The 21,229-nt window shown below is 42.2% G+C and overlaps 1 protein-coding gene and 1 long non-coding RNA gene across 5 annotated transcripts in view; one reads left to right on the top strand and one right to left on the bottom strand.

Moving 5' to 3' along the window:
- Positions 1 to 1,098: 1,098 nt before the first annotated feature.
- The window catches only part of srfb (serum response factor b), a 22,889-nt gene continuing 2,758 nt past the window's right edge, over positions 1,099 to 21,229 (top strand). The window contains exons 1-7 of one of the 4 annotated variants that reach the window (XM_044373204.1): positions 1,099 to 1,937; positions 5,947 to 6,213; positions 17,105 to 17,345; positions 19,281 to 19,445; positions 19,723 to 19,833; positions 20,459 to 20,656; positions 20,777 to 20,853. In XM_044373204.1, the coding sequence (XP_044229139.1) occupies positions 1,287 to 1,937; positions 5,947 to 6,213; positions 17,105 to 17,345; positions 19,281 to 19,445; positions 19,723 to 19,833; positions 20,459 to 20,656; positions 20,777 to 20,853 (1,710 nt within the window). In that variant the 5' untranslated portion in view covers positions 1,099 to 1,286. Of the gene's footprint in view, positions 1,938 to 5,946; positions 6,214 to 17,104; positions 17,346 to 19,280; positions 19,446 to 19,722; positions 19,834 to 20,458; positions 20,657 to 20,776; positions 20,879 to 21,229 lie in introns of all 4 variants that reach the window. The other 3 variants (XM_044373201.1, XM_044373202.1, XM_044373203.1) reach the window with 3 other exon arrangements.
- LOC122997179 lies at positions 9,959 to 19,628 on the bottom strand. Its single transcript, XR_006407166.1, has 3 exons — positions 19,618 to 19,628; positions 13,699 to 13,706; positions 9,959 to 11,580 (listed from the first exon to the last, which is right to left on the bottom strand). It is a non-coding gene; the product is annotated as an uncharacterized LOC122997179 (long non-coding RNA).

Genomic DNA, 21,229 nt, shown 5'->3' with positions numbered 1-21,229 from the left:
ATCATCACTTACACCTGAATGTAAGGGGCCATTGTTAACATCATTCGTAACACCTGTGCTTTTCCTACTATGACAAGAAATGTCTGCTGGAAAAAAAAGTCTTGTGAAAACCATTAAGGATTACAGTTGTCATAAATGTTTATTTCAAAAAGGTTATTACAAATAATTATAGGCCCAAGTACTTTTCTTGTCAACATAGTGGACAGTGATGTAGCAATTCTTGAGAAAGTCAGTATGATGTGGCCTAGTCTGCAAGATAATCAGTTTGTCCTGGGTGAGTATTTTACTTTATTTTCAATGGAAAGAGATGAGTAGGGCTACACAATGCACAAACAAAATAAAATAATAACTGATAATTTGCAAAGAGGGTTTTGAGATCTTAAGTAGATTAATGCACATCGGAATGCCTGCATTAATCCGAAAATGATGTATCTCACTAACAGTAATACAGGATCGTGCTAATCTCAAAACGTAATTCCTCTGACAGGTTCATTGAAGTCCTTCAGCCGCCATATTTATTTAGAGATACTTTGGCATAAAAACTTTGGGAAAACATGATTTATGCTGTGAGATAGACAACCTGTGGGGAATACAAAAGTTGGATGTTTTGTTATTTTGGTGTCTGCCTGTCCACGGTGACGTTGTCGGTAGCGCAACCATTTTGGTATTTATTCTAATGAGTCTGTCTTGTTGACCAATGGCAGCACTACTCAGATAATCCTCAACCAATCGATAGGCGACGCTGTGACTCACCAAATAAGGAGAGACAACACCAAATAAGGAAACATTGTATCTCTTTATAAGGAGGGAAGTAGTTCCTGGGTTGTAATATTACTGCGCCATCGTAAACGCTGATTTAAAAATGGCACGTTTTTATAAATGTTTGATCCATGAAGACATATATATTGCGATATTAAACAAGTAAAAAATATTAAAAGGATACTAACAGGTCGACACTAGCGTTATTTTTTGTTCACAATGCGGACTACATGACTTGGCGGAGCAACATCGAGAGCGCTCTCCGCATTTTCCTTTTTGAGAAAGTGCTCAGAGTTTTGGAAATAGAGGAGGAGGGTGAACCAAACTGAGCCGGGGTTGAAGGGTCTTGGGGGCAGCATCACTTTCGAAAGTTTGTCTCGGTAATTTCCTGGAGTCTCCAAACCCTCCGCTGGCCTGGTTTGTTTACATTTTTTGGCCCGGGCGTGTGTGCGTTTTACCAGCCGTTCACGAGACAACGCGCTCCAGCTTGTTGGGCTGGTGTTCACAGACTCGGTCCGGTAAATAGAATGTTACCGAGCCAGGTTGGGTCGGCACCATCTGGAAACGGGTCAGCTTCAGGCAGAGGTACCACAGGACACGGTTCGGGCGTTGTCGGCAGCGGGATTCGTCCCGTTTTGGTCAGAGCAGGGCAAGCTTTACCGGGGGTCAGCGAAAGCGCCGGTGCTGCCGGGCGACTCGGGGAGAGAGACGCCGTCGGGATGCTGGGGGCTAATGGTCCAGGGGGTCCGCGAGGTGTGAGACCCGGGAACGGGACCGGGGTGACCCCTCCACAGACCGCCATTCAGGGCAACATGGTGGGGTTAAACACAGGAGTTGTGCTGCCCCACGGAGCCAGGTTCGACCCGGACAGAGATAGTGCGCCTCTGTGCAGCGGCTCGGATAATGACTCGGACTCCGGAGATGATGATGACCCAGTGGGTTCACTCGGGGACAGCAGGAGAGGGGTGAAGCGGGAGCGAGGAGAGATGGAGGCTGCCGTCACAGGGCAGGAGGTGGGAGTACCTCCCGGAGGTTACGGCATGGTGCCCGGAGGGGTCGCAGGGGCAAAGCCGGGGAAGAAGACACGTGGGCGCGTAAAGATAAAGATGGAATTTATTGACAACAAGTTGAGACGGTACACCACTTTCAGCAAGAGGAAGACTGGTATTATGAAAAAGGTGAGTCAGCTGATTGCCTTAGATCTCATCCAACGACAGTAACATTTGATTAAGTGTCACTCAGATGTTCATTGGCCTAGATATACTGCAGAATAATATATTGTGCTTTGCATTCATTTCAGTCATTCATGGAATTAATAATAATGCATCTTGAGGTTATACTATCCTGCACAGTCATAACCCACTGAGAAATTGCTGTGTCAATAATCATAATAATGGTAAACCTACATTATGTTTAAAGGCTGTAATCTGCAGTAAATCTGAAATCAACATCTAATATTAAAAAAACAAACAATTGTGGTACAAACTGACTCAGTGGATGTGAGGAAGTCAGAACATTCATGACAGGCAATGCTCTTTAAATAGATTTGAGCAAATGACAATTCTATTTATGACCATCCCTACCCCCCAACTATCACACACTCACACACACATATGCTCTGACACATATAGAGAGATTTCCAGATAAACTGCCTTACTCATTCATGCACACATTCCTATACACCTTCATACACAGACAAGCATGAAACTATTGGAAATAGTTCCCATCAGTAGCCCTCAGTGCACAGGCTGTTCCCTCTGTCACTGTGAAGCAGAGCTTTGCTTGCAGGCGGCAGCCATGTGGTGGTGAGCAGCAGCGGGCCTGTGGGTGCCAACAGCTGACTAAACCCCAGGGAAGCAGATCAGAGGACAGTCAAAGAGCACTGAAACAGAAGAGAGGAGCCGGGGACTGTCTGCGCATGCATTATGGCACTCTATATTGTGATGTCAGTGTCCAGCTACATCATCCTGTGATGACTTATCTTAGTTTCAGCTTTGTTGGTAGGGTCTGGCACATAAGCAGGCAAAGTTGATCCATGGGAGTCATTACTGCCTCCATTAGTGTCCTACTAGTTTTAGTACCAAAGCGGTATTTCACTGGAACGCCACAAATCAACCATGTATTGCTGCCATGAGAAAGTATTGCTATTTGGCATCAAGGCATCTAAAGTGGATTATTTGGAGACAAGGGTCAGCAGTGGACCAACAACATAGCTAGCAGTTAACCAGTTTCATTATGACTTTAAACAAACCCTTGTAAGCCATGCTTTATTGTCATGCAAGAGTTTATTTGTTCTTATTTTACTTTGTAGCGCCTGTACTGTATACTCTTCTGTATTTCTCCTTTTTTATGTATCCCAGACTGTTGTCGTGGAAACTGAGGTGTCTTTATGTAGGCTCTTGGCAACATGAACACTATTTGACACACTGTGGGGATGGAGATTTTGAAAATGTTGCCTACACTATGTCAGCCATCACAAAAACTGACAAGTGGGTGGAGTGGGAAGATTCATAGTAGATTTGTCTCAAACTGGTTTCTAGGATGAGCCTTGTTTCATTTTGAAGGATGTGGTGAGTGAAGCACAGGCCCATTTGTTCTCTTCTTGTAAATGCTTCAGATTAGATGCACATAAAGGCTTGCACAATGCAAATTGTTACCTCAATACAAAGTGCCAGATTACTCAATTAACACTTGCGCTTCCTGTTTTTTTTGGTTCCATTATTTGTCCAGAGTTAAGTACGTGTGTAGCTCTTACTGTAAATGCACTCAAAAGTTAATTTTCAGGGCAGACATTTTGATTTGTCTTTCCAGAAAATGTACAGGTGCCTTTCCATTTAAGTTTCCCAGTAAACCATACCAGTGAGCCACCATGCACAGCACCAGGGGCTGAAAACTGCTTTATCTAAATTGCTTCTTGCTGTTTAATATCAAAACCTAAAATGTGGATATTTTGGGGTTTTTCACTGTCTGTCAGATAAAACTAGTGACTTCATTTACACCACCTTGGGTGTCAGGAACTTTCAATGGATTGATGATGATTTTCACCAGTTTATTAACTTGACGATTAATCACAAAACAATTAATCGATTAATTGATGATGAAAACAATAGTAGTTGTAGCCCTAGACATGTCTGCCATGAAAAAGGCCTTCAACTAATGATTCTATGCAAATATTCTAGTATTTTTCTGATTTACCAATGTGATATCTTCCTTTGGACTGAAGTCCAAAACCAAAAGATATTAAATTTACTGAGATATGAAAAGGAAAAAAAACAACAAATCCTCACATTTGACAAGCGCCAACAAGCAAACTTCTGCTTGATAATTGGCTTTAACGAGTAAAAAATTATCCAATTTGTTGATGATAAATTTCTGTCAGTCAGTTTATGGATGAATCAGCTAATCATGCTGCTTTGCAAAGCCACATATTTTGACTGCACAACCTTGCATGAGCAGCTGAAGGCTTTGGTGACCTCAACAGATGTTGTCAAGAGATTTAAAATAACAACTGTCTAATCACACAGCTACCTTTGGGACTGATGTTCCAACTACCAGCAGACAAAACAAGACAAAACCTGAAAAACACACCCACATAGATAACAAATCTTGATTTTTTTTTTTTTTTTTTTAATTTTTTTTTTCTTTCCTCTTGTTGCTGCTGTTATTTTGAATTGCACAAATACATATGTACATGTTGGCCCTGGTCTTATGCTTCTTTTTTTGATATGTCGCATTGACCAGGAAGTTTTGTGTGGCAGAGGAACCAATTACAGCTTGAGTTGACCCCCTCACACCCTGCAGTCATGAATATTTATGTGAAAATCAGCAGAGCAAGGAAACTTATTAAAGCATTGTAAAGGTCTAGTTTGTGCTGCCACCTAGCACACTTAAGTTGACAAATTAGACCTTTTCGGTCTTGGATGTTGGCCAAATATCAGGCGCTGTTGTTAGATGCTGCTCTCTGGCAGCTGCAGAGCTAATTAAGGGAGATGGTAGTGGAAGAGGATGACTGAGAGCTGTGTAGTTCATTCACTGCGTCTGTAAGGCTGCATTAGCAGTTTGTGGGATGAATTGTACCACCAGCCAGAGATTCCTTTTAACCCCATTCTTCCACACACAGTTACACACCAAAAGCTCTACATAGCTAATTGAAGTGCTCAGGTGAAACAAGCGCAGTGTATCATTTAGCCACTATAGCAAAAGCTGGTCATCATTCTTTGCTCTGCTATCATTATTGCACACAAAAGGCAATTATATAGTCAGCGTCAATTAGCATGCACACAGATAGTAAGGACTGGACTGATACGGCCCATAAAGAACACAGTGTAAAAGAACAGAGCATGTGATAGAGTAGACTAGCATGACTGCATGGTTTTATAACGGCTCAATAAAATCATTTAATTTGAATGTGATTTGTCTCCTCCACCTTGCACTGTCTGACACAGTATTGCTCTCTAGCTTACAATGGCACATCTATCAGCCAGCTCAGGCTATACTGTGCTCACCAAGGTGATGGTAATGGCACGGTGCCTTCACAGAACCAGAAGCATCCTCCACATTACTGATGACTCATTTAGATAAAAGGCTTTCTCAGGAGTTCACTGTGAGTGCAGCCTCAGTGTGTCTTGAACGCAGTTGAATCTCATTGTGCACTAGGGAGTTTGAATGTAAGTGTCTGCACGCTGCATAATGAATGACGAGGCGGCAGAGTGTAATGGTGGACTCACGTTTTAGAGCCAGCTACTTCTGCGCGTTGAGAATGATTCCTTGTGTCCTCCGTCCAGACTGGGTTACTACCACTCCCCCCTTCTTATGCAGGCCAGTCCCCTGCTGCAATCAGTCTCTCAGCTATATCACACTCTATTCTGGGAGCCTTATCTCATGTTATTTTAGCTTCATTTGTGCTATACGTCAGAGTTCACTACAGGGGTATTTTTAGATTCCAATGTTTTCTTGGTTAGGTTATTTTTTTCCAGATGTTCACCTTTGGAATCTATCTATATCCCCTCTCCCATAATGATAACTTTGAGTATGAGGTGATGCTAATCCAAGCCCCAATTTGGAAACCACTCAGTCAGATGTTTGAATTGTAGCTGTATGAGTGAAGCCCAACCTGTTGTACCAGCAGCAACAGACTCTTCTATACTCTCTGTAAGACAATTGCATTTTCCTCTTTGTCTTTACCAGGCATATGAACTCTCCACCCTGACGGGAACCCAGGTTCTACTGCTTGTGGCCAGTGAAACAGGTCACGTCTACACTTTTGCCACTCGCAAACTCCAACCCATGATCACCAGTGAAACGGGCAAAGCCCTGATCCAAACATGCCTCAACTCACCGGACTCACCACCACGCTCTGACCCCTCCATGGACCAGCGCATGAGTGCCACAGGCTTTGAGGAGACAGACCTCACCTACCAGGTGTCTGAGTCGGAGAGCATGGGAGACACCAAGGTGAGAATCAAACATATGTTTGCTGTTGTAGACCAGGCATAGACTCCATCTCTTTAGGGAAGAGAGTAGTGAGGCAGTAGCTGTGAATCCCCAAAGTTGAATGCACTCATCTATGTACTCGTCCCCACAGCCCATTTCCCGTGTGTTTAGCAACAATTGCACTTGTGTTAAAGTTTTTGTGACTCACTAACTGTCTGGTCTCTAATGGAAATATGAATTGTTGTATGAATTTAAAAAAATAAAAAAAAAAAAAGAACTGATAACGCTCCCGAGAGTCACTAATGGATACAGTGGGAAATCTCTCCAGAAAAGGCTAGACAAGCACATGAGGAGAGCAAATAAATCAAACTCACGAGCAGCTGTGGAAAATAATCTTTGTCCTATTGTAAACACAGTTTTGAACTTTTGCCTGTTATGTGTGAGGCCTCAGTTTTGGGCTTGTGGTTTGCTTCTGAGCACCAAGTCATTTTTTAATTAAACCAAAAGTCTCAGTACTCCTTCAAAGGGCTGTAGACTGAGCAATAGCCAGATAAGATGTGGAGTATTATGCTGCTCAGTAAAGGGAGCTGTCTACACTTTACCTTTCTGACCTCTCATCCAGGAAAGCCTCGTAACACTCTTCAAGATAAATCACAGCAGGTCTGGGTTGTGTTAGGATGAGAAACATGCAGCCTGCTATATGAAGCACTTTGCTGTTTATCTTTGATTTTTGGTACGGCGCTGTCTTGTGTTCATGGTTGAAAACATTGAGCTAGATAAACAAAAGTTATATTTCAGTGAAAATAATGGAATATCACACATTTTGTGCCTTTTTCTAACTAAAAATCATCCTTCATTACCAAAATAAGTTTAGGATTTAGGATATACTTTTTTTCTCAAAAGATGATTGATAAAAGATGAATGCATAAACTGAAATTCTCCTAAACATTATTTATTGGTTGTGTGCCCAATTTAATCACTTTATTGAAAGACTGCAGCCCTGATATATTTCCCACCACATTACTGGAAGCGTTCTTGAACCTTAGGTCTTTGAGAGTTTGAAGTGAAGCGATAAATTCGTCAGCAGACACACTTCACTGTCCACACCTTTGTGCAATCACGTGCTGGACACCGAGATTCCCTCCACTGTTTACACGGCTTAAGTACACCCCTTTGAAGACGGACACTTCCAGGCCTGTTTGCCTGCGTGCTGTTTTCACAAGGCACTAACTAACACGTACCATACACCGTCAAGGATGGGAGATCAACCTTGCATGTTAAGCCACTCTTATGCCCGCTCCGCTCATTGATAAAAATTAGATTCTGCCTCTGTTGCCATATATGGTATGGTTTCCCTGCCTGCTCTCTTGGCTGAGGCCCCTCACATTCCTTATAAGCTGCAGCTGTCTTTGGAGTCCTGTGATTTCTTTTTTTCTCCCCCCCCCCCGCCCCCCCCAACTCATTTAGTGATATGAAGGGGAGGTATGGATGTAGATATGAGCGGGTGGAATGGAAAAATTTGAACGATACTTTATGTCCCGTTTTCATTTGACATCTATTTAGGTGGCTCTGCAGTGACCTCTGTTCTGACTGTGGGAGACCAGCATGGGCCCCACGAACACTGCTCACAGAGGGAAACACTAGAAATTGTCACTGCGTGATCCATGTTACGATCAGCACTGTTATGGTTAGGACACGGCAGGTGGATACAGAGTCCTCAATTTTGGGGGATCGTTTCTGCGCAGTAGGTCTGTTTGCACAGTCGATGCGTGCACCTCTGCAGCGTCTGGACACTATTCATCAGGAGTAGTATGTCATACATACAGTCTAAGCTAGTCTAAACAGTTCAGTTTGCAATGGCTAGTGGGGGAAGAGGAGGACATTTTGGAGAAGCAGAAGAGTCAGGCCAAGGAGAAAAGTGAAGTAGACATGATTTGGTGTTGTATGCATAACTCATAAAATCATGTGACAGTAGAAATTCTGTTGCCAAAATGTTATCGCCTATAAAAGTCTTGCAGGATTAACAGAAAATGCAGAGAAATGGAAGAATGATTAAACACCAGAGAGCTATTGGTGGCTAGGCATCCATTTTGTTATTTAGTAAGTATATCTCCTCTTATTATCGTGGGTAATGGTCCCAGCACTGCTTAAGTGGAGTTGGATCAGAATGGATTTTTCTAGCTGTTAAAAATATCAATATTAAACTTCAGGTATATTGGCGCCAGTTCTTCAAAATAATAACTTGTCAAAGCTCCTTCAATGTTTAACATGGATGTATTCGCTCAAGGCTTTCCAATAAAATCAAACCCTTCCTACACCCGATTGGATGAATGCACAAACATGGCTGCATTCTGTCAAATTTCTCCTCAACTATTCACCAAATTCTGAATAACGTGAAGTCAAGAAATGGGCTGTGCAGATTCAGAATTATGCTCCATTTGATATTTACAATCTATGTATCAATGCAATGTCTCTGTTTTCATAGTTGATAGGTTTGTGGGAATCCTTGATAACAAAGTTTGAGAGTTTGAAAAGGCTGCCAGTCGCATTATCATGCAATCATCTGCTGATTGGTCTGGTGCTTATCTGGCTGTGCTGAGTTGATTGTTAAGTTGATGTCATCAGACTTAAATCTGGCACTGAAAACTGAGCTCACTAGATGTAATGTAATGGAGGAATTTGTGTATTATTCCACTGAGAGTGCCTTCAGTTGAGCATAACGCGGTGTTAAGACATTAAGTTTAAGGTGCGTGACTAACTTTGTGTCAGCAAAACCCTCGTTTTTCTTTTGCTATGGCTCTCTCAGCACACATAAATTACATAAAATCAACAGTTGAAGGAAATGAGTTCAACACTGTTCTCCAAGGGCATTGTGGGAAACGTAATGTCTGAGATGGAAGTGGAGAAAGTCAGTGGTACACCAGAAATTAAATTAAATGCCAAACTTCAAAAAGAGGGTAGATTTGTCCTTATTGTGGGTCCCCTGCATCCCCCAGCAGATCTTTGAGTGATTTATGGCTGCTTCTTAATATCAGATGTGACAGATGTTTTTATGCTTTTTGGGTTATTTTTGGAAGGGGATGGCAAGTCCCACAACTTGTTTGCATTGAGGATCAAGCTTAGCCCTGAATTCTCAGTGTCACAGGCTCTTCTGGGTTTCCCCTCCTCCCTCCCTCACTCTCCCCCTCCTTCTCTCCCATGTTCACCCCCTCTTTCTAGTCCCAGTGTGGCTGTCAGTGCTATTGCTGTTGTAATTATGGTGATGTTTATTTGTTGCTCTGCGCAGATACGGAGACCTGAATTCATTGCACTGAAACATTTTACTTTCAAAACCATCTATCTGAATTTATATGGTCTGAATTCCACTCTTTGAAATATTCTGTAATATTAGTAGTATTGTACTATCCTGTTCTGTATTATCAGTAATTTCAAAACTTTATTTCAGATATAAATATTTTTTTAGGGTTCCCAAATTTAAAATGAAAATTTAAGTGCCAAATATTAAAGCTTGATTCTGATCTAATGTTCAAGAAAGTCAAAAAATCTGGTTGCTTAAATTGGCTTTTTCAAATTCAGACAGTAAAATTGATATCCCAGGTTTCTGAACATCCAAGGATAAAATATATTTGCTGGTAAAGAAAAAGTTTTTGAAGCTGGACAACTTGGAAACAAGAAAATTCAGACCACATACACTGAGATAGATGGTTGTCAAAGTAAAATATTATAAATTCAGTGGTATTTAAGTTTAAACATCAAATATTCTGTAGTGATTAAATTTCAGAATTAAGTAGGCCCACTTACTTATAAAATTCAAATTGTTAAGAGGTGCGGTTTGCTTGGGGGGATGGTGGAAATTTCCCCCCTCTGGTCTATATATCCCTGTCTCTGCTGAATTATTTTTATCCCTGGTGGGGACAAAAATGTATCCCCCTCATAGTGATTCATGCTGCTTCACCCATACACCATATAACATATCTAAAATAAAAATAGGCTATTAAAAAAAAAAAAATCTAATTAAACTGCTGCAGCGTGAGAACGTTAGTGCAAACAACAAAATCAGGAATGGACTTTCACTGTCAGCGCTTGTGTGACAATAGAGATGACACGGCATCTAGGCTACGTGATGACGCAGTAAATGGACCAGGGGTTTTCTCCTTCTCTGCTTGAAGATTTGCAGAGATGTGGGTAAAAGAGGAGCGACATGCCGTGGATGACCCTTCCACAGGAAAGCATTGAAAGAAGACAGAAGTTTGTCATCAAAGCAGTTTTCTTTGTCTTGCAAGTAGGCATATACTGTAGCTTATTTATTTTATAATGACAGCACATTGTGCTATTGCATGTTGTGATTATTTTCTATTCAGTATAGCTCACTGCACGTAGAGCTGAATTAAACAGTGACTTGCAAGAATGACATCAAGTGTATTTGCACGTCCGGCCGAGTGGCGCTATCCACAGTACTGAATGGAGCGTTGGGAGATTTAATTCTGGCAAGTTAAATTAGCATTTAACCTGTTGTTTTGTTGTATATGATCACATCTCCTATGTGTCTGCATGAGGAAAGGACAAGACATGAACTTGACATCACATTGCTAAAAGTGAAAATACTGTGCTACTTGATGAATTACATTTTTAAAAAGTGGATTAAAATATTCCTGCAAATCCAGTGGTCAAGTTCAAGTTTTGTAATTGTTTTATTAAAGTTCATAATTATTTTATAAATGTTACTATAACAACTGTAAGAAATAGCTTATTGTGCTTCATAGTCTATATAGACCCAATGTGGTTCTGATTTATTTTTATGAAAAAAAACATTTCAAAAACCCCCCTCTGATTTTTTTTTTTTTTTTTTTTTTCATAAACCGCACCCTGGTTAAGACCATTATATGCTTCTATACACAGATCACATTGTCTTTGCCACTGTAATGTTGGAAGCTACACAGAAAACCTCCAGACTAAGACCACTGTTCTGACCACCAATGAGATGTTTACTCTGCATTTTATGGTTCTTTAGACATCCATTGACAGATGTGACAGCCTCATTATTCAAGATATTGCATGCCCGTAAATGTGTATGAATTTGAATTGGTCTCTCTAGAGAAATTAAGCTGCTGTAGTTGAATAGATTATTATAGAGTATTTATTTTTCTACAATTTTCTTGCCTTCCTGACCGCTGTTTTGGGGCAAAGCAAGTGTCAGGTGATGAGACAGAATCACAGATAATGGAAAGTTAATTTACTGTGATATGCACTCTTATCACAAGGCTGAACAGAGCGTATGAAGAGTGAGGTGGCAGTGGTGTCTGAGGGATTCGGCAAAGAGAGCAGTGTGTTGGCTGTGTCAGAGGGGGAGGAAAGTAACGTTATGTCACCCCCCCACCCCCCATACCCCTCCACTCCCCCCTATTTTACAGCAAGCAACTGGACAGGTCAGCCGCCATTGGCTGCACCTCCTCCACTTGGGCTGCCTTGCCTTTTTTAGCAGTCCCAAATGGAGCTGCAAATTCCATGTTGCTGGCAGGGTGACAGACTGGGAGATGGGAGCCAGCAAATGGGAGATTAGACGAGGGCCAGCCACCAGTAAACTGCACAATGGGCTCTCCAACCAACACTGGACTAGCCTGCCAGTTGTCACCTTCAATTTGGAATGATTAATCCTTCATGAATAGGGAATCATTTCTGTCCTTCTTTTAATTACTCTCTCATTTCCTTTTCCTTTTAAAACCGGCTCTTTTCGTATGATTTCTGTGAATGTGAGGAGGGCAGTGGAGGCTTAATTCTCTTACCATATATAGAACCCTTACGAACGCACAAAAGTTTGGAAACCAGCAGTATTGAAAGAACTTTAAAAGAGCTGTAAGAAACAAGTGTTTTAACAAATCAGAGGCTACCTAAACAAAGAACACTCGATAAACCATTTTTCGTATGTGTGCGTGATCAAGATTGTTTACATCTGTCATGGTTTTCATATACTGAGTTCTACCTCCTGATCCTTTTCATATCAAGATTCTTCATGCGTTTACAGTGGAGGGGCAGAATATAATAGTTGAACTCTCTCTATTTCTGGGGTCTAATAATGTCCCTCTATTGTAAAATGCATGATATAGCATGAGTCCAGAGGATTCATTGCTTCTTCCAGACGACTCAGCCTTCTCTTCACACAGTAATAAATTCTGGCTTCATTTGTTTCGTTCTGGTACTTCATTATACTAAGTGGTGTGTTTCCTTAAGCCAGGCCATGTTTTTTTTCCCCAAAGCGATGAAGGCGGTAGTGAAGTTGATTTGAAAACAAGTGGGGAAATGGGAATCTGGCATCTGGGAAGTTTTAGAAATGTGACTTTTTTACTTGTGAAAGGACATTTCTTTACTGTTCCCTCTCAAGCTGATTCAAATCTTTATGTCAGTGTTGCACAAGTTACTGAAAATTAGTAATTAGTTAGTTACTAGTTACTAGTTCTCTTAAAAGTAATTGAATTACTTTACCAATTACTGCATATAAAAGTAATTAGTTAGTAGGGAAAGTAACTTTTGAGTTATGTCTGCTTCAATTCTCTTATTAATGCACACATCCATATTATTTTAGTGGTGCTGTGGCACAGTGTTGGACAAAACAACTGTGCCCATTATCACTATGATGAAAGATAAGTAGTGCAACAACAAAACACAACAGATATGTTTTGATAGGCTTAGCTATTGTAGCCTTGACGAGCCTTCAAATCAAGCACTAGTACACAGTCAGTTTTAATACTCTTGGCAATGTAAAAACTGTTTCTCATACATTTGACAGTAATTTCTTATCACGATAGGCCTAGGCTAATAATAGATAGGCCACCTGCACATAGATTACAACTCACCGGTATATTTTTTTTTCCTTGATCTCAAGGATGGAAAAAATAATGTCCATATTTCCAGGACAGCAAGCTCACATTGCCTTAACTGTCAGCCATTGTGTTGGCTAAGTTAGTCTAATGCTGCTGTAAGGTCTGGTGATGTTAAATCATAAAGCGGAAAATTCTGGGAATAGGCTGCGTTTGTCTGCTATCCTCTGCAGTTGTCCACTATTTTCATATAAGACAAATAATTTGAAAAAGTAATTTGTTACATTTCTAGTTACTGCCAAAAGTAGTTGAATTACTACTAGAAAAGCAGCAAATATTCACTGAAAGAAGCTAGAACTAGTTAATGTTTGAAAGTTGTACTTACAAAATGAAGAATAATTGATTAATCAACTAATTGTTTCAGCTCTTATATATTGCATTTTATACTATTCAGACTTCCAGTGTGTTCCAGGGTGATACTAGCGGGGGGGCAATAGTTGCTTTCCATTTTTACTGATGGAGATGGTATGATGTGTCAGTTTGTAGATTGTATTAGAAGGAGCAGGAGATGGACGGGACTAGAGGAAGTGACAGAGTTTGGGCTTTGACTACATCACGGGGATGATTCTCTCCTCTCACTTCTGTTCTGAGGGAATGCATTACACCACTGTGGCCTATGTTTACTATGCACTGCCTTGACTCTGAACTAAAAGCCAGTGCTGTTTATAGAATGGCCAGTTGAACAGAGACACATGGAGATGGTCAAACAAAGCAGTAGGTCAGTGGAAGTTTGCTATGTAGGTCAGAGTGATAGTGGCAGTTTGACTAGACTCAGGCTGCTCTTCAGTTACCCCACAGGTTAAACACTCAGTTCTCTCTTGGATCTGAGTAGAAATCTGACAGCAAAGCAAGTGCAGCCATTTATTGCTCTATTGAGTAGTGTAATATGAAAAAGCTGGAGCACAGTTGCCTTGCCCTCTTAGTGAGCACAAGGTGAACCATGTTTGTCCATTACAAGAATTCAGTCATTTTTGTACGACCCCATTACTGAGACGTGCTAAAAGTCAGATGGCGGCTGTCTTTACACGTGGCCTCCTGCTGCCTCAGCTGGCCTGGAAAGGGTTAATTCCCCCTCAGAGGTGCTCAGGTTTCCCGCCAGCTGTCTGTACCCTCAGCTGTTTGTACTCTCGCCCCTATCCTGTCCCCTGTCCCCTGTCCCAAACTCCATACAGGTCTGGCTCTGCTCAGCCTGCCACACACACACACATACACGCACTCTCTGATATTATCTGATATTACTGTGGCTAATAAATGCTATCTCCAGTGTCAAGTAGAACTAGTGGCTTTTTCTTTTTTTTTGCTCTACTTTGGTACCATTTCCTCTTCTTCTGTCATTTCATAACCTTAAATATTTTTTTAGTTTTTTTTTTCAACCATTATTATGAGATAGAGTATCTGTAACCTCTCTGCCAGCATGTGGTGAGATATGTTCATTTGTCTAATGTGAACATTAGTGAAACAGCTACTATTTAACCCAAAACTGGAGAGTGTGTCTTGGGGAAATGAAGACATGCTGACAGCTGTGTTCCGGTCTGATTGTCAGCAGTCACTCTGTGATGGATGACAGGCCCGGTAGCTGTATAGTAAATGGATGTTAGATTATTCTCGAATGAATTTGTTCAGTTTTCCTTTTTAGTTGGAAGGGCAGAACAACTGTGAGTCATCTGTGTGCCCCTCCCCCATCGACTTTCCAGCTGCTGTTTAACTAAAGAGGTAAAGGACCTTGGACTGTCAGAGCCCCTCAGCAGGGCCTGGATCAGCCAATGAACTGTTCAGCGCTGTGCAGTTTTGGTTTAGTATACTCTTGTTGATTCAGAGCAGCATGTAAAAGACAACACCTGCTTAGCCATCTGTACGTTATGAAGGCCAGAAGACTCTGTGTTAACTGCAACACCCTTCATTATTTATTTGTCTTCTGAGAGTTTTAATATCTCCAAATAAAAAAAGAAGTCCAGTGAAGCATACTAGCAGACTATTTTTATTATTAAGATGTTAGAAGTACTGGGATGTGGCTGAAGACTGCAAGAAATCCTCTACAGTAGCTCCATTTGAATGTTTTCATGGTGGTGTGTGGTTGGAAGGCCCTATCAGTGGAGTCCTAGCTGGATCCTCTACCTTTCACCCATGTAATCAGTCACATATAAAAACCAGTAATGGCTTGCTCAGAGGGTTGGTCTCACACTGTGCATTATGGAATACTGAGAACTACAAAGGATACATACAGGATACATATAGGTTGTGTCCTTTGAGTCTGCATTTCTTTGTTTCTTGGAGAAGCCTTTGAAATGCAGCAGGTTTTTATGATATTCTGTACTCCAGACTTGTGGAGAAACAGCCTATCCTTACTGGGCTTGCAGCTCCCATTCAAACCTGAAGGCTCCTTCCATTTTGCCTCGTTTCATATTGTTTGAAAGCTTTTTGTGTTGTGGTGTTTACACCCTAGATTAATGTGAGGTAACTTGAAATATTCTGCCTCCATTGAATTGTCTCAGCCCCTTCGCTGTATCCATGTTTAATCGTCCGGAATCAACCCCTCAAAGAATATTGAAACCACATGGAGATGCATACCTCCTTATGTGTAGGCTTTCTCCCATTCTGCTGTTACAGATCATTAGTATCATGTGATAAGTGCATAAAAACAGGCATGGTGGGTTTGGATATGCTTTATAGTCCTGGCTTTACGCCTACCCTCCTCTTATCATGCAGCCCACTCACCAACACATCCTGCTCTGCTGTTCAATGGATGCTCACATTAGCGTATGGTGTGATGCTACATCTCACCTACTTTGATCTTAAGTTTATGTGAGCATTTGCCTAGATTCTAAGCCTTTTGCAGAGATGACATGTTACATGGTCATATAGTTGTCATAGTAACTCAAGAAGATATGAGGGCAGAAATTGTGTTTTTGTTTTCTCTTCAGTGGAATTGGATGGAGCAGCGACTGGATTTTAATTGCATGATAAGCCGGTATAGATAGCAAATGGATGACGGATTCTGCAAGTATTCGGTTGCCCTGTTCAAAGAGGATGTCTAGCATATTCCTTCACAGCTGCTGTGACTTGTTTCTGCTTTGACTTTGATGTAGAGGAAAGTCATTTTTAGCCAAGCCAGCAGCATGGCTTCAGGGACGGCAGTGTTGGTCGATCAATCAGTCCAGAGTGAATTATCTTACTATTGGATGCATCAAGGTTATATTTTGTACAGAAATTCATGTTCCCCAGAGGATGACTCCTAATGACTTTGATGATCCTTTAGCAGCATAATCAGATTTGTTCAGTACTTTGGTATATGACCAAATACCTGCAAAAGTTATAACATTCCCATCATCCTCTGCTGAAGTTTTTGTTTGGTGCTAAGAAACTAATGTTAGCAAATGCTAACATCCTAAAAATATATCAGCATCTAACTAACAGCAGCTCTGTGTCTAAGTAGTCTCACAGAGCCGCTAGCATGGCTGTAAACTCTTATGGTCCTTGGTTTTGTTTTGTGTTCCATTTCCATATGAATTCCTCAGTTAATGTTGCCATCTTAAATGAAATCTGAAAATCCTACATTCAGTGTGAATCACTGAGATGTTTTCCTCAGCGTTAATGTAACTTACTGTTCATGTCAGCTGCAGAATGGAATTGCTCTGGGAGAGAGTTTGTCCCCGCACTACTTAGTAATTTACATGTGGATGCAATTAGAGGGGTCCAGCCTGTTTTCTCTACCTTGTTTATGTCATTTACCCCACTCTGGTTTCTGTCACCCACCCACTGATCCCTGAAAATACTGAAAGTACTAAAGCCCCCTCCTCCTTCCCACCCTGCGTTCAGCTGCTTTAGAGAGGAAAAGCCCCATTAATGGTGTTGTTTTAGGTGTCCTCATGTGAAACTCTTCTGATGTTGCTGGATTCAATGGTTTTTGGCACAGTAGTGAACGTATTAGTGCAGAAAAAACAGCATGTTGATATTCCTTGACAGAATCCAGTGCTAATTTAATATTATGGTCTGATCATCCTTGTCTTCCCACTCACGGTGTTTGCTTTCTCCATCAGGACACACTGAAGCCGACGTTCACGGTAGCCAACCTCCCAGGCACTACCAGCAGCGCCCAGTCCACGGTGCCCACCACCTCCACCACCATGCAGGTGAGCAGCGGGCCCTCGTTTCCCATCACCAACTACCTGGCACCTGTTTCGGCCAACAGCAACATCAGCGCCAACGGCACCGTCCTCAAGACAGCCGGCGCCTCCACGGGGGTCATGCAGCTGCCCGGCGGCTTCACCTTCATGCCCGGTATGTTAGCAGCAAAACCAGAGGTGTCTTGTTCTCAACATTCAGAGCTCTGTTACAATTCTTTATGGTATGTTTGTCCTCTCTGATTGATTTAACCTCATCCTTTTAGAATTGAGATGACACTTCTGCAGCCCTTCATGTTTTGTTAACGTCACTGTGTTGTCTAGCTTATTAGCTGATTAGAATTTGAATGGCACCGTGCCGTGACCTCAGTCGTCATCTCAGGGTGGTCGTGCCTCTCTGTCCAAGCTGTTTACATCACACGACAGCTCTTCATAGTCAGTCACCAACATTCAGCGCCCATGGGTTTTACAAAGCCCCCAGTATCCAGGAAAGCCACGTCTATTGGTGACTGGCCCAGCCTTTGATTGTCACTCGGGGATGGGAATAATTAAACGAGAGGGACACAATAGACCTGGCAATGAGGGCTGACGAACACGGCCCGTAATTAGTCATGAATATTCAATGAAGGATCGTGGCTGAAATTATAAGCCATACTTTATGGAGCTTTGTGACAGAGTGGGTCTGAACTAGAAATGACCTTTCATTAAGGGGGACTTCACAGACACACTCTGAAACACAAGTGACCTCTACCTCACCAACTCAATGAGGACTTTGGGGCGGCAGGCTTTGATTTGGGGATCCCTAAAGTGTTTCTAAATTGGCTTTCACGGTAATTATTCATTACACTTCCTTTTCTTGGTGGATGTGCTGAGAAATAATGGGTCTACATCTGTGGGTCTCCAAGAGGGGTCTGGGGATGCCAAGAGGTCATGATTCCCTCAAAGGCAAGAGGAATATTTGAATATTACAATAATTTCCTTTGATATTATCCCCAATCAGAGAATGAAGAAGAATGACTGTCACTCTCTCACTTTTTCTCACTTCGTGTGTGTGAGGTTGGTCTAATAGTAATACGCTAACAAAAAGGAAGTGTTCAGAACTCTAGACTGTTTTTAGCATGGTCCATGACATGAACAGTTCAAAAAGGCTGGTTGACACTTAAATGCTGCCTGGTGTGATCTTTTCTACAGTATATGTAATTATGTAGCACAAGAGCTCATCACTGTTGTATTTACTCTGTACTGGCAGTAATGTCACTAGCTAGTTGTTGCAGTGTGACGGTTGTCTGTTCAGCTGTGGCAGAGCGCAGACAGACACATTATGCCCACTAATGGGTCCTGTGTGTTATTTTGACTGACAGCTGAAGGACAGCAAAGCAGCTTCTCTGTTCCTTTCCCACCCTTTTTCTTTCTCCGTCCTCCTCCTTCCTGTCCTCCTCTTTCTACAAGCTTCTCTCTCACCCTCCCTGTATTGCTCTCTCTCTCTCTCTGCGGCTTGCTCGCTCCCTCTCTCCTCTTCACCACCTGTCTGGCACATGGCAGCAGTGCCAGGTGGAACAACACACCCTCCCACACTAAAACCTCCTCAGTTGACAGCTTGAAAGGGCCTGCCCACCCTGCTGCAGCAACTGTCTATGGAGCATATGACCAAATGTGAGGGTGTAACTCAGAAGTCATGTTCCTAAATAAAATATCTGCCATTTGTTTCATAAAAACACACTTTGATAAGAGAAAAAATCATTTGAAAAGAAAATGACACAAAACTTTATAGACAGGAAGTATTTGAATATTAATGTTTCATAGCAAATTGGCTGAGTCATGCATAAATCCCTTTAAAAAATGCCAGAACACACGTTTGACTGCGTTTAGTAATTAATTAAATGAAAATAAAATTATCATATAGCTGCTTGCTTTGCTGCCATTTTATCTAAATCTGAACTGAAGATCGTTGATTTCTTGAACAGGAAATCTTTTATAAAAACGTGTTCTCGCTGAAAAGAACTAGCACTTTTTCCACTTTTTCTGCACTTAGTCTTATTCCCTTTTGTATGTATGTTGGTGTGTGTGTGCGTGTGTGTGTGTGCCCCTCCAGCAGGCACTCCTCTCCCCCCTGGCACCCCCACCATTCCTCTGAGCCAGCTGCAGCAGCACTCCCTGGCCCTCCAGGGGCAGCATGGTCAGACCCTGACCGCCGCCCCGCAGCCACAGCAGGGACAGCAGGCTGTCTTCCGCTTCCCTGCTGCTGTCTCCCTCACAGGTGACCTGCTCTGCTTGTCTGTCCCCACCACTGCCTGCTTATACTAACGATCATATGATTGTGAGGCTGCTGCTGCTAATGCTACCTCTACTGCTGAGACTAATAATCGTGCACCTAACACTAGGATTACTAATGCTACTTGCACGACTTCTACTATCTCAACTAACAGTACTGCCACTGCTTCCACATCCCCCCCCCCACTGCAACTACTGGTAATCCCTGTGTGGGGTGTTTGGTGACTTACTGTGGCGGCTGAATGCCCTCTGTGTGTCTCCAGGAACAGGTGTTCCCCAGCAGCTCCAGGCTATCCAGGTCCACCCCAACACCCAGTCCACCTCCAACAGTGACAGCAGCCCCGAAATGTCCCACACCTCCACAAACTCCACCGGTAGGTCAACTCTCCTCTCTGAACAAAGACTGTAGACTTGTGTCCTTCAGGTTGAAGTTTCCTAAAAACCTCCCTTGATGATAATTTGATGGGTTCTTGTAGAGAAACAGCTGCACTTCAAACACAATAATAGGTTACTATAAAATTTAGTACCTAAAATTCATGTAATGTGATGAAGACGACCCACTGAAGCATTTGTGAACCCAGCCTGGACTGAATGGTCTTTTTATATTTTACTCTTAAGCTTCACTTGTGCACAAACCACCATCAGAATTTTGGTTTGGCCTTATAATGCAAATAAAGCTCCCCAATGAGCAGAAATATGGTCCCCTGTGTTGCCTGTTAAGATTAATAGCTTTTTACCAGTTTGTAATTATGTTTTCACTGATTTGTCTTAAATTCTGCTTCTGTTTGGAATGATTTCTGTCTTTGATGAAAGTGTAATTGTGTCACTACACACTGCATAAAAAGGAGTACTCTTTCTCTGAATACTGTAGTTTGAATATAGAAATAGCGCTATTGCTTTTCAAAGATATTAAGCGCCATCTGCTGGCCGACAAGCGCACATGCCTCCTGCCTTCAGTGTGACGTGAGCGTTCACTCCCTCTGCCTGCTTTCCCTCCAGCAACGGTGAGTCTCCCAGCAACCATCGTCACCTCGTCAGTGCCAACGTCTGTGGCGGGTCACATGATGTACCCCAGTCCCCACACGGTGATGTACGCCTCCACACCAGCGCTGGCTGACGGGGGTCTGGCTGTGCTCAACGCCTTCTCCCAGGGCACCTCAGCCATGCAGGTGTCCCACGCACAGGCCCAGGACACAGGTATTAATTAGCTGAGTGACAGATGTGGATTTTTAAATAATTTATTTCAAATAAACGTTAGAACAACGGGGATTCTAGAGAACTTACCAATGGGAGAAAAACTTTTTCTTTTCCCCACAGGTGCTGTCCCTCAGGTGTTCCTCACAGCACCTCCAGGCACGGTGCAGATCCCCGTCTCAGCGGTGCAGCTACACCCAGTACGGCAAGATCTGCATTTTACAAGTGAAACTCTCATATTCCCTATGCAACCAGCATGCCACGTGACCGCACTAATGCATCCTAACAGAGCACTGGCACACAGAGGCTCAGGGTCCAAACCTGTTGCCGCTTTGTATGAATGTGGATTATCAGCTGGCGTCTTGTTATACCTGTGGTTTGCAGCAAAAATACACATGCAATAGACTAAACAAAACACCTCAGTAGCAGTGCATGGAGATCAAAACCTGAATGTTTTATATACTGTATAAACTCCAGTCTTATGAAGGAGTTTACAAGGTACTCATGTGTAAATTGGTTGAAAATATCATGGAAATTGGCTGATTAAATGAGAAAATGCTTGGTATACTCCTTCAT

The sequence above is a fragment of the Thunnus albacares genome, chromosome 14 (assembly GCF_914725855.1).
Source record: "Thunnus albacares chromosome 14, fThuAlb1.1, whole genome shotgun sequence".
Lineage (NCBI taxonomy): Eukaryota > Metazoa > Chordata > Actinopteri > Scombriformes > Scombridae > Thunnus > Thunnus albacares.
Note: the sequence above shows the minus strand (reverse complement) of the source record. Positions and strands in the feature narration are given on the sequence as shown.